The sequence below is a fragment of the Caretta caretta genome, chromosome 3 (genome assembly GCF_965140235.1).
Source record: "Caretta caretta isolate rCarCar2 chromosome 3, rCarCar1.hap1, whole genome shotgun sequence".
NCBI lineage: Eukaryota > Metazoa > Chordata > Testudines > Cheloniidae > Caretta > Caretta caretta.
In genome coordinates this window covers 24707956-24720995 of record NC_134208.1, presented here as the reverse complement: position 1 = coordinate 24720995, position 13040 = coordinate 24707956, and the positions used below count along the sequence as shown (strand labels likewise).

The window sequence follows — 13040 nt, the reverse complement described above, 5'->3', positions numbered from 1 at the left end:
GCTCCGTCTCAAGCTGCAGGTGTCCGAGAAGGAACTGGTCTGTCCCCTCCCTATATACTCTCATACCAGAGCACAAGGGTGTCTGGCGCAGGCATGGATCTGCAGACACTACTGACAAAAATCTCAGTTGAGCCGTGAGCACCCCCTGGCACACTGGAAAGTTGGAGCCTGTAGCTCCACCCTGGAGTTGGTGCCTATACAAGGAGCCGCATAGTAAATTCTGAAGCCACAGGTTAGCTGCCCCTGTACTAGCACATGTCAGAGAAGAAGATGGACGCTGCAGAGGTTCTCTCTTGCTGCCATGGATGGTAAGAAGGAACTGAGGGATGATTGGGCCCGTTCTGCCCTTTATGCCCAAAAGCATTTATGGCACAGGCACATCCCCAACCAACACTGCAGGCCAAAAGAATCCAACCTCACGTGCATGGGGCATATGCACACAAAAAGTGGAATCCACGTGGACAATCACTCTAAGAAGAATGAGTCAATGCCACAATATCCCACACAGAAGAGAGGGCTGCTAGAAAACAGTAGCTTCTAATTTTGAAGCCATATTCTAACCCCAGGTGCGCATTCAATAGCATATTTTTATTTCTGAACTCTCAGCAATAAAGAACCCATTTGCAAGTTGAACAACATATAAGCAAAGCCTTTTGGTAACATCCAGTACATAGAACTCTCTCCTGGAATTAAGCGATGCAAAGATTTGATTTTTTTAGCTGCAATTAGTTGCAACTCTTAAAATATTTTATGTTATACCTTTCCCAATTTCAATTTTGTTTGAGTATTTTTAAAAGAGGGGCAAGAAGAGGATAATGGTCAGTCAGAATTATTGAAAAAAGTACATATGGCATGGAGGCCTAACATAGGAATTTTAAATGTGTTGAATACAGAAATTTCTTCTGAGTGGCCCTGGGAAATACCTATATTTCCCCAATCAATAGAATTTTATGACAAATATTTTTAATCTGCCCCATCACAGGTATTTGAACCACTAACACTAAAATGAAGATCACACTCACCTTCTGAACTGTTGATACATTTTGTATCTCTGTGTCATTATTTGATCCAACAATTTAATAAACTTCTTCAAATTCTTCACTTTACCTTCTGCATCCTGATATTTGTCCTTTGCGTCAAGAAGCTGCCTGTTTTATCAGCAAAAAGATTCTCATAAATATCTAGTTAAACTCAAAAGATGCTGTTAGGACCCAAGCAAACTCCTGATGCTTAATTTAAAACCATATTGACAACCAACATTCTCTTTTCAGAAAACAAAAACAAACATATGCTTACAATCTATTAAACCATCACTCTAAAACTAACATCATGTGGGCACATAAGCTGAATTTTCTCAGGGAAGGGAAAATCATTGTTAATAAAAAAGATTGTTCTTTGTTGGGGGAGAAAAGGAATGGTAAATTCCTTAGCTGATACAGTAAAAGCTTTTTAACTGGCATGCTGGGAGAATGGGGATGCTGGTAAATTAAAAATGCCAGTTAACTCAGAGGGAGGAGTTTGGAGGGGGGCGGGGGCAGGGGCGTGCTGCGAGGCACGCTCTGGAAGGAAGTTTGGGTCTGGGAGGGGGCTTGGGGTGCCGTGGGGGGTGGCACGCGCTCACCTCTGGCAGCTCTCCATCCCTGCTGCTCCAGGTGGAGGTGTGGCCAGGTGCTCCTGCAAGCAGGCACGCTGCCTCCATCTGTAGGCGCTCCCCCCGACCCCTCCGCAGCTCCCATTGGCAGCGGTTCCCGGCCAACAGGCTGGGACGGGAGCCATGGAGCCAGTGCTCGGGGAGTGGGGGACAGAGGCAGCATGCCTGGCTGTGCCTCTGCCAGCAACAGCAGGGCGGGGAGCCACTTGCGGGGAGCCACCTGATGTAAGCGCCCCCACCATCTGGCACCCTGAACCCTGCCCATGCCCCAGCCCCCTGCCGGCCTCTGAACAACCGTACTATAAACCAGACTTTCAGTGCAGATCAGAAATGTTGGTTTATACAGCTTGTCAGCTGGTGAAGTGCCGGATAAAAGAGCATTTTCTGTACTTTCTTTTCCGCTAGCAGTGTCTCACACAATTCTGATACGTTTGGGCTATTTCCCGCTCTTCTACTTCCCTTCCATTCTGATATATATGGACTATTCCCCTCCTGTCTTCAGTTTCCAGTACAAAGCTTTAGCACATCTTATGCTAGACAGGACCCCTTCTCTGGTTTGCTGCCAGATGAGTCATTTCAAAGTAAAAACTCATAGAACGTGATTAGTAACAGTAACTTCAGTGACGGGCAGTTAATTGCGTACGGCAGGTTACAGTCTACAAAGGTAACTATCAAAATAAAATTTTGTCCCTTGGCTATTAAGACATCCAAGGAGGGCAGAATTGTGGGAGATACTTGATAACTGCTTTCTGCTAGCAGTAAGAAATTTATCATTCTGCAGCCCAGTGTCTCCCACAGTTCTGATATACAGAGGAAGTAGCCAGCAGTGACCAGAAGTAGGGATGGATGGAGAGAGAAAAACAAAATTGGGCAGGGAACAGCATTGTTGATTGCTTAAACGACAATACTATTAATGGACCACCATCTGCAGCACCATCTCACCACAGGAGGCCTCTGCTAAGGACAGAAAGTCCACTTTATAGTGCCTAAAAGGTGTTAGCCTGAGACCATGTTGCTGTCCTGCAGATCTCTATGGTGGAAGTACAACTCTTTTGCCCCATGAGGTTGCCACAGATCTTGTAGAATGTACCTTGATTCCACCTGGAATAGGAGCCCCTCTTATGCCATGTATACCTAAGATACAGAGCTTGATCCATCTAACGAGGGATAGTTTGGAAACTCTGAGCCCTTGGCACTTCAGATGAATGAAGACAAACAAGGATCCCAAGCTTCTTGTTCATTCTGTGCATTTGACATAGATCTTTAGCGCTCTTCGAACATCTATAGCACGCCACAGCTTTACACTCGGGTACTGTGGCTTTGGACCGAATGAAGTGAGGATGATCTCTTGTGAGGCATGGAAAGATGAATTCACCTTAGGCAAGAACAATTCTGGAGTTCTTACCACCACCTGGTCATCTTGGAACCCACAGTGGGGTTCCTGCATGGATAGGCTACCAGTTCAGAAACTTGTCTGGCATACATCATGGCCACCACAAAACAGGTTTTGATGGACAGATAGAAGGCAGATATTTATGTCAGTGGTTCAAAAGGGTGAGTGGTTATGGCTTTCAATACCGGGGTAAATCCCACTTAGGGAACACTGGTTTTGCTTGGAGGAATCTGGATACCTGAGGATTATCCACTAAGGAAACAGAGGATCCTACAAATAGTATGCTACTTATGGCTGACATCTGAAGTGCTACCGTGCTGGACTGAAGTCCCTTCTCTTCAAGAAAGTCCTGAACAACAGGAGTACTAGGATCCTTGGCATTCTTGACACCATGAAACCTGCTCCAGATGGTGAAGTAAGCCTTCAATGTGGAAGCTCCTCTGGAGGACAGCAGAGTTCTGATCACTTTGAGGATAGACCAACGCTTCCCTCTCAATACCCAGGCTATCAGTTGTATCGATGGTCTGGTTGGAGGAATGGGCTTTGGCGAAGGATGTCTCTGTTCTCACTAGTAGCTGCAATGGTGGTCCCAATTTCAATTCTACCAGATCAGAGAAATATGGTCTCCTTTGCTGTTGCGAAGTTGGCATTGTCACCTTTGTGCCTTCTCACTTTATCTCCTGGATCACCTTTCCTAGATGTGTAAAGGGCATGAATGAATATAGCAGGCCTTGTGGCCACATCTATGTGAAAGAGCATCTGTCCCCATGGACACTGGATCTCTTTCCCTGGTGAAGTATTTCTCCGGTGAAGAACCCTGCTTTGGGTTCTTGTGATTGGCAAACAGGTTGACTAAAGTGAGGCCAAATGTCTACAAGATCAGAGTGAAGCCTTTTTGATTTAGGCACCATTCTAAGTTGATGACTGTCTGCTGAGCCAGTCTGTCTTTTGGTTCAGTTCTCCTTTTGTGTGTATCGCTCTAACGGAAGGAAGGGTCCTCTCTGCCCATTCCGATACTGATATTTTTTCTACATGTAGAGTTGAACTCCTTTCTCTTCCTGGTTGTTGAAACAGTACAAACTTCTGTGGCCTGTCCAACTGGTCATCCTCTAGATAGCTCTAGAACCTTAGCAGAGCTAGTTTGACTCTCTGGTTCCTTTCCCAGGAGTCTGAGGCATCTTGTGTTGTTCTGTGGCTCAGACGCGTGCTCCCCACCCCATCAGGCTGGCATTGGTTGACAGTTTCTGTGGGTCTAGAGAGCATATGAGAAGACCCCTGTGGATGTTCTCTGGGACTGAATCATAGAATATCAGGGTTGGAAGGGACCTCAGGAGGTCATCTAGTCCAACCCCCTGCTCAAAGCAGGACCAATCCCCAACTAAATCATCCCAGCCAGGGCTTTGTCAAGCCTGACCTTAAAAACTTAGAAGGAAGGAGATTCCACCACCTCCCTAGGGAACGCATTCCAGCGTTTCACCACCCTCATAGTGAAAAAGGTTTTCCTAATATCCAACCTAAATCTCCCCCACTGCAACTTCAGACCATTACTCCTCGTTCTGTCATCTGCTACCACTGAGAACAGTCTAGAGCCATCCTCTTTGGAACCCCCTTTCAGATAGTTGAAAGCAGCTATCAAATCCCCCCTCATTCTTCTCTTCCGTAGACTAAACAATCCCAGTTTCCTCAGCCTCTCCTCATAGCTCATGGGTTCCAGTCCCCTAATCATTTTTGTTGCCCTCCGTTGGACACTTCCCAATTTTTCCACATCCTTCTTGTAGTGTGGGGCCCAAAACTGGACATAGGACTCCAGATGAGGCCTCACCAGTGTCGAATAGAGGGGAACGATCACGTCCCTTGATCTGCTGGCAGTGCCCCTACTTATACATCCCAAAATGCCATTGGCCTTCTTGGCAACAAGGGCACACTGTTGACTCATATCCAGCTTCTCGTCCACTGTAACCCCTAGGTCCTTTTCTGCAGAACTGCTGCCTAGCCATTCGGTCCCTAGTCTGTGGTGGTGCATTGGATTCTTCCGTCCTAAGTGCAGGACTCTGCACTTGTCCTTGTTGAACCTCATCAGATTTCTTTTGGCCCAATCCTCCAATTTGTCTAGGGCCCTCTGTATCCTATTCCTACCCTCCAGCATATCTACCTCTCCTCCCAGTTTAGTGTCACCTGCAAACTTGCTGAGAGTGCAATCCACACCATCCTCCAGATCATTTATGAAGATATTGAACAAAACCGGCCTCACGACTGACCCTTGGGGCACTCCACTTGATACCGGCTGCCAACTAGACATGGAGCCATTGATCACTACCCGTTGAGCCTGACAATCTAGCCAGCTTTCTATCCACCTTATAGTCCATTTATCTAGCCCATACTACTTTAACTTGCTGGCAAGAATACTGTGGGAGACAGTGTCAAAAGCTTTGCTAAAGTCAAGGAACAACACGTCCACTGCTTTCCCTTCATCCAGAGAACCAGTTATCTCGTCATAGAAGGCATAGAAGGATGGGGTGAGGCCTTTAGTACAAAGGACTTATCTGTAACTCACTACCCCTCTTACCACTTGCCTGTGGTTGATATGTACCATTCTTCTGAGAAATAGGATCTGGGCAGGCACACATTTGTTCCTTGTCATAGTGGGTTCTTACAGGCAGTGGGACTTCCTCTGGATTTTCCATCCAAGCCCTGGTTCCAGGGTTTTCCCCTGATATGTCTGTTGTCCTTCCTCTGGTACTTTTGTGAGGATGGATTAAAGGAGCATTTCTGTCTCTTGCTGGGTTTCTAATCACTCTTCAGAGCACTGCATAGAGAAGGGAGGGACTGTTTCCATTTGGCAGCACCTTCTGCCACTATCTTATCCAATTTTTCCCCAAATAGGAGAGACTGTTAATTTAGATGAACATGGGATTTGTTTGTTTTGTTCCACAGAAGAAGCCATACACTGTATCTGGCTACTGACCTGGATTCCATGGCCCTTGCTGAAAATCTCATTACCTGCCTTAAGGCACCTGGCATGAAGGCTGTTGCTAGGAAAATTTTCTTAATTAGCAAGCCAGAAGTCTAAGTGGTCTCCGTTCTTCAGGCAGGATACTGTAACTATTGTAACTTCCAAGGATGCTCTAAGGGCAGACAAGGAAGCTTCGAAGTCCCTTCCAAGGCTGGCTTCCACCTTTCTGTTGGCTGGATCTTTGGGAAAGAAATCCCCTTCAGATGGTATCACCATATCTTTTGCTAGTAATGTCACTGCAGCATTGACATTTGGAACTTCAAAATTACACTTTTTGGGCCCTTGACATTTATAGTATTTTAGGTGCATGCCTGTTTGTATGTTCACACTTGTCTGAGGTTTCCCATCCTTCTCGGATCACATCCTCAAAGCATGGGTACAGGGGAATTGCTTCCTCAGGGTGAGGATTTGGAAGGCAAGTATTTGTTTTTAGGCTTGTCTTAGTGTTCCTCTTCAGGTTGGATCTGGAGCGTGGATGCAACCTTTCTGCACATGGTGCTGAACATCTCATGGTGAAGTCCTTGGCTGCATTTTTCCCATGTCCTGCTCAGAAACAGAACCTCAGCAGAGTAGGAGCTGCCTGAGACAGAGGACATTGTACCTTTCCTTACCCTCTTTAGCGCTCTGGAGATTTTTTTGTCCTGCTTTGTAGATGTTGCTGCCCAACTGTGGCCAGAGCATGGTCTCTTGCAGTTTGCTGAATACAGAGTCTTGTGCCCTCTGGATATGCCTTCCTCATTGTTCTCCCACTCTAAGGTCCCATTGCCTCTGCTCAGGAGATGGGGTCTAGTTCTCTGGTTTGAACCAGGAAGAAGGGGAACTAGATAAAAGCCCTGCTTCTCTCCCCAGGGAATAGAGAACTCATTTTAGGACCTAGGCAGGGGGACCAGGAGGCCCCTAAAAGTTTTTTTTCCCCTCCTTCTTTCCAGTCCTGTGCTGCCCTGGGATTTACTCCATGGGCTTGCTGACTGAAGTCCTCCTCATTCTTGGAATCCTCTTTCGCCACTCTGTCTGGGTCTCCCCATTGGACTTTTTGGCGTTGGAGTTGCAGCTTTTTGGGGCAGTAAGAGACGCAGCATGCCTTTCTGATTAATAACCCTGTGCTCTAGCACTACAACAGTAGGCTAGCTGAGAACAGGCAGGGCACAATTTGCCCTCCAGAGAGCCTGCAAAAGCTGTCTCAGATAGAACACTGCTTGAATTTAGCTTGGTGATGATGCAGCTGCTCTGCCATACCTTGGGGGGGGAGGGGGCAACGGGAGGGAGCGGAGAAGAGGGACAGGAGTCTTGCAGGGAGTGCTGCAGTGCTGGCTCCGCGTGGCTGGGACCATAACACTGCTCAAGACCCAATCCAGGGGAGGAAGAGAATGACAACAAAGGACAGCTGCTTACTACTGCCCCTCACCCTCAACTAAAAAAAAAAATAAAGCCTGGCAAAGAAGAGTCAGGAGCAAAGCAATTAGCCATGTGACTAATGCAATAAAGCAAAAAGATCTGGCGGCTACCCAGAGAAGGGGACATGTTAGAACAGTGCTGTGCTACCACTTTGAACTGCCTCCGCAAACTGCAGACGTGAGAGGAATAGCCCATACATATTAGTATCGTGGGAGACGCTTGACGGTTGAACAACAATTTCAGTTTTACCTCTACATTTGGGTTCTCATAACAAGAAGTTATTTAGTCTAGAATGAACTATTGGATTGACTGTGTCCAACAATACACAGCAGTACCTCACTGGTTGAGATTTGCTATCTAACATCTCCCCCAATAACGGTATTACAAGCTCCATTAGATAAATTTCAAATGCTTCTAACTCTATAAAACTCAAATTTACAAGGAAGGGAAATAATCCAGACCAACAGATTTTCTGTTATGAGCAGATAAATTACAGGTAAGAAAAAGTCTCACCATCTGTCAGTCTGGAACAGATTGTTTAGAATTAGCAAGCAGTCCAAACCCAGATTCTCCACCGCTCTGACTCTTCAGAGTCAATACACAGAAGAACCAAAAGAACATTTGGCAAGGAACAGGCAGACAAAAGGACACTGAGCTGCCTTCCTAGAGTCAGGACACAAGATGTCACTCTAAGACTGGATAGACTTCTGAAATCTATGGGCAAGGATACATTGGTAATGGTTCATATTGGCACTACTGACACTGCGTTGTGAGATCTCTCGCAGATAGCGGATTACTTCAGGGAACTTGGAAATGTGCTGAAGAACAAAAATATCCAAGCAAATCTTCTCTGAAATCCTTCCTGTCTCACAAAGAAAGACAGGAGGCAGAAGATTCTGGGAGTGAATTGCTGGCTAGGTAAGTGGCATTGGGGGTTGGTTCTGTGGAAGATTTGTCCACCTTCTAAGCTATAGGAAGAGGGAGCTACATAGTTTACATGGTCTTCACCACAGTAGAGGGTAGACTAATCTCTGACTACTCTAGGCTGGCTAGAGTAGTCAAGAGGGGTTAAACTAATAACAAAAGGGGAGGATAAAAAGAAGGAGAGATAAGCAATCAGCACAAAAATCAGGATGTTGATTAATCACGGAACATGAGCATGAAGACAAGAAATTACTGAATTGCCTACACACTAATACTGAAAGACATGGTAACAAAAATAATTGGAATTGCTAATTTAGGAGCATAAATTCAATCTAGTTGGTATTACTGAAACCTGGTGGGTTTATTTGCACACCTGGAATCTTAAAATCAATGGTCATAACCTATTTAGGAAGGAGTAAATGGGCAAAAAGGGGAGGGTGAGTAGGACTCTACAGCAAAAATGGCATTTTTTCCAAGTCATGGACAACTCAGAAGAAAATGGTCTTGAATACTTATAGATCAATGCCCTAACAGATAAAGCACAAGATGGGGTAGTAGTTGGTGTGTGCTACAGACTACCAAATCATGACACAGAACAGGATGACTTCCTTGGGTGCCTCTCTACAATGTGTAGGAAAAAACTCTGATCACAGGTGTCTTCAATATGAATGATATGCTGGAGGTCTCATGCTGCCTGTACTAAAATATACTTAGAATTTCTAAACGTATAGATGACAATTTCCTAACTCAAAAAGTGCTGTAGCCACCACAGTGGAATTCTATATTAGACCTTGTTCTACAGATCAAGTGGAACTGATGACAGAACTAAAAGTTAGTGGTAACTTAGGTACAAGTAATCATGGCTTGATGACATTTATAATGTACAAACAGAAAAAAAGTCTAGACCGGTAACATACATTATTTGATAGACAAACAAACAGAGCTTTAGTAGGACCAATTTCAGAAAGATGAAAACAATTGTGAGCCAAACCAGCTGGGAGGAAGAATTTAATCAGAAGAGTGTGAATGAGAATTGGAAATCATTTACGAATACCTTACTAAATGCCCCAAAAGCAACAATCCTGCAACTGAGGAAGAAGGCTGTGCTAGTTAAAAAACAACTTTGTTTAGAGGGTAAGTGAAGGCATCTGTAAAAAATAAAAAATAATATATAACAAATGGAAGAAAGGGGAACTTGATAGCAATGATTATAAATGAGAAGTTAGTAACTGTACATAATTGATAAAGAAAGCCAAGGGACACAAGGAGAAATCTAGGGCCAATGAAATTAAGGACAATAAGGAGTTGTTTTTTTTCCTAACTATACTAGGAACAAAAAGAATCCTGAAAATGGTACTGGTCCACTGCTAGATGCAAATGGTAGAATTATCTGTTACAATGCACAAAAGGCAAAGGTGTTCGACAAATATATTTGTATTTGGGTAAAAAACCCCACATAATGAAGACTCACCACATGGTGATAATACTCCATTCCACTAGTATCTCTGGAGAATATTAGTTACCAAACTGAGACATTTTTAATCAGCAAGTCAAGATAACCTGCATCCAAGAATTTTTTAAAAAGCTGGCTGAGGAGCTCACTGTACCATCAATGCTGATTTCAAAAAAATCTTGGACCATGAAGTTCCAGAAGACTGGAAGGAAGTGAACATGCCAATTTAAAAAAGGGGAAACTGGAAGGCCCAGGTAGTTATAAGCCTGTCAGCCTGACATCAATCCCAGGCAAGATAATCGAACCAGCTGATATGGTAGTTGATAACCATAAGAGTTATGACACACAGCACAGTAGATTCAAAGCCTCACCTATAGCTATTCAGACCAAAGATTTTTCATATGTTTAGTAAGGAAAACCCACATTGTGTCTCCCCCTGTCCCCCCGCCCCTCCCCGCAAAAAAAATTGGCTTGATGATTAACTAATGGAGGGTAATGTAAATAAACCCAAAATATGGATGTTTTTCTAAAATAATATGCTCTAGGAATTACTTTGGGGAAGTCCTATGGCCTGTGTTATACAGGCAGTCAGACTAGATGATCACAATGGTAACTTCTAACCTTAGAATTTATGAAATCAAGACTAGATTTTTTTTTCTAAAAGGCAGCTCTAGTTCAATACAAATTTTTGGACTTGATTTAAGAATTAGAGAGCGAAGTTCAGTATCGTGCAAGAAATCAGACTAGATCAGTGATTCTCAAACTATGGGACGAACCTCACAAGGGAGGCATGGGAATGCATCAAGGGAAGTGCGAGCTGTGTGCCATTATTTAAGAACTCTGGCTGTCAGTCCCAGGGGCTGGGACATGTGCAGAAGGCCATGCACACCCAGGAGATGGGGATATAGGTAACAGCCAGAGGCCTTCCAAACTACTCACCTGGAAGCAGCAGGGGTCTAGCTATCAGCCCCGTGGTGGCAGCAGTAGTGTAGAAGTAAGGGTGGCAATGGAGTGCTAAATCCGCTGTGAAAAGTGATATTGACAAATATCACTTTTCATATTGTTGCCCTTACTTCTGTGCTGCTGCTGGTACAGCGCTGCCTTCAGAGCTGGGAGCCCAGACAACAGCCGCTGATCTTCACTCTGCCTTCAGAGCTGGGTGGTGGTATATGTACTCAGGGGGGAGGAGGGACGGCGGTGCGCAAACTACAGACACAAAGAAGGGGGGGGCCAATCAAATATATTTGAGAAACACCAACCTAGATAATCATCCTGGTCCTTCTGGCTTTAAATCTATGAATTCTCTAACTCCAAAAATACAAATGCCCACAGCAGCTGGCACCACTTACTTTGATGAGTATGATGGACCCTGCCTTGGAAACAGTGTCATGCAAAGTGAGGTGGTCAGCATCCTAATGCCAGAGCAACAGACATAGGTGGACAGAGGTCCTTACTCCACTCTTCCTATTTTTGTTACATTGTATATAAAAATAGAAATTGAAAACTGTTTATGGTAGGGACCATGTCTTATTCAGTTTCTCTGGAGCACACAGCACCACATTTGGGTGCTACAGAAATAATGCAATGAGCAGCCAAACATATTTAAGGCTATGACTACTCCTTAGTTCAAGAAGAGCACCCGTCACCATTAATCAGACTTGTTTTTTAAAAAAAGTTTAGAGATAATTAAAATAAAACTAATCTACTGTCCCAATGAAGCAACTATTCTGCCCCCCAACCCCAAAATACGTAGCCACTGTTTACTTTATTATTTCTTCTCTGTTTCCATGATGATCTCTTTCTGAATTGATCTTGTCTCTTAAGCGATTCATTTCTGTGTCAAGACTCTTGACAGTTCTGTTGACTTCTATCCGTTGCGGGCAGATTTGTGTGGCCTGTGCAATCTTTTCCTAAAGAGAAGTTTGAAATGCTAAAAAACGCTATACAAATAAACCATAATGTATCTTCCTCTAAATAGTTAATATTTTGTATGGTGAAAAGCAGTAAGAGAGAAATTCTGAGTTCATTACTAATGGGCTCTCCCCACCTGTGGAATTCAGAGACAGTCCGGTGTTGTAGCTGGAGGCTCCAGGACTAAGCTTTGTCTTTCATCTCAGGCCACCCAAAAAAATTTCCACAGCTGTATAAACACTCCAGCAACCAATTATTAGTATAAAGGCAACCTGTCAATTGTCAATGTCTAAGTCTCCCTTCAGAGAAAAATTTCAATTTATATTCTGATCATTTACCAGACTACCAGGGTGGATGGAATACAGAGAGAAGCTGCTAAAAAGAAAGAAAATTATCAGGTAAGAAACTGATCATTCAGTTGCAAAGCTTCTCTGCTCTTTAATTATTCATGGGAAGTAATAAGCAGTGTATCCCAGAGGTAGGGAGGGAAAGAATAAGTTGAATTATTATAGCAGAATAATTTAAATGGAAGTTCCCCCCATTTTTACCTTCTCCTTGCAACAAACTTGAAACTGTGAGGCCTTGGCATTTTTGACAGAATGAGATGAAAAGGTACATATGTACTTCAGATGTTTGAGAGAGATCTTTCGTACTCGAGGAATGCCCATTTATGACACACCTTCCACAGGTTAGAACAAAATGGTGGGAGAACTATTTTCCAGAAATTGTGGAAAAGGGAACTTATCTTGAACTGAAAGGTTTTTGGACCTATAAGCATAATCTTTCTCATGACAAAGGCAGCGTGGTTTTTGTATGAACATGGGAACTAATTCCAAAACTTGCCTTTCACAGGTAGTATGACTAGCAAGGCCAACCGCAAACTTGTCTAATTTGTCACTGTGATTAAAAATGGTACCTGATACTCCAAGTACTTGATGACAAAACATTATGGCTGGTACCCACATTTTTATCATGCTTGGTTGTAGGACTCCAACCAAGCCGCCTGAAGAAACTCTAGTGTACCTGAAATCACATCAGAACTTTGGGATTATTATTGCATTTCTATGACATCATCATCTAGAGGTCAGGGACGCAGTGTGCTGGGGAATGCACAAAAAGGCAGTCTTTGCCCCAAGGAGTTTTTCGTTTCCCCTCACACCAGGAAAGTAAATTCGACTAAACCAATGATGATACACCCTGACTGAGTTTTGTTGGGAAATCAACTTTACTGGAGGTTAATGCTAAACTACACTTCTCTTCTCATGCCCAATTTGTTATCTGTAGATGTTCCCAGTCTGAC

General features: G+C 43.9%; 1 protein-coding gene across 9 annotated transcripts in view; it reads right to left on the bottom strand.

Annotated features, from left to right (window-relative positions):
* SMC6 (structural maintenance of chromosomes 6) overlaps positions 1-13040 on the bottom strand; it is a 100693-nt gene that overhangs the window by 21468 nt on the left and 66185 nt on the right. For 6 of the 9 annotated variants that reach the window (XR_012667549.1, XM_048845567.2, XM_048845566.2 and 3 more), the window contains exons 22-23: positions 11594-11739; positions 1023-1148 (exon numbers count right to left, since the gene is read on the bottom strand). Coding sequence is in view for 6 of the 9 variants with exons in the window: in XM_048845567.2 (XP_048701524.2) it covers positions 1023-1148; positions 11594-11739 (272 nt within the window). In the remaining 3 variants the exon portion in view is untranslated. Of the gene's footprint in view, positions 1-1022; positions 1149-11593; positions 11740-13040 lie in introns of those variants that run through there. The other 3 variants (XR_012667551.1, XM_075126400.1, XR_012667550.1) reach the window with 3 other exon arrangements.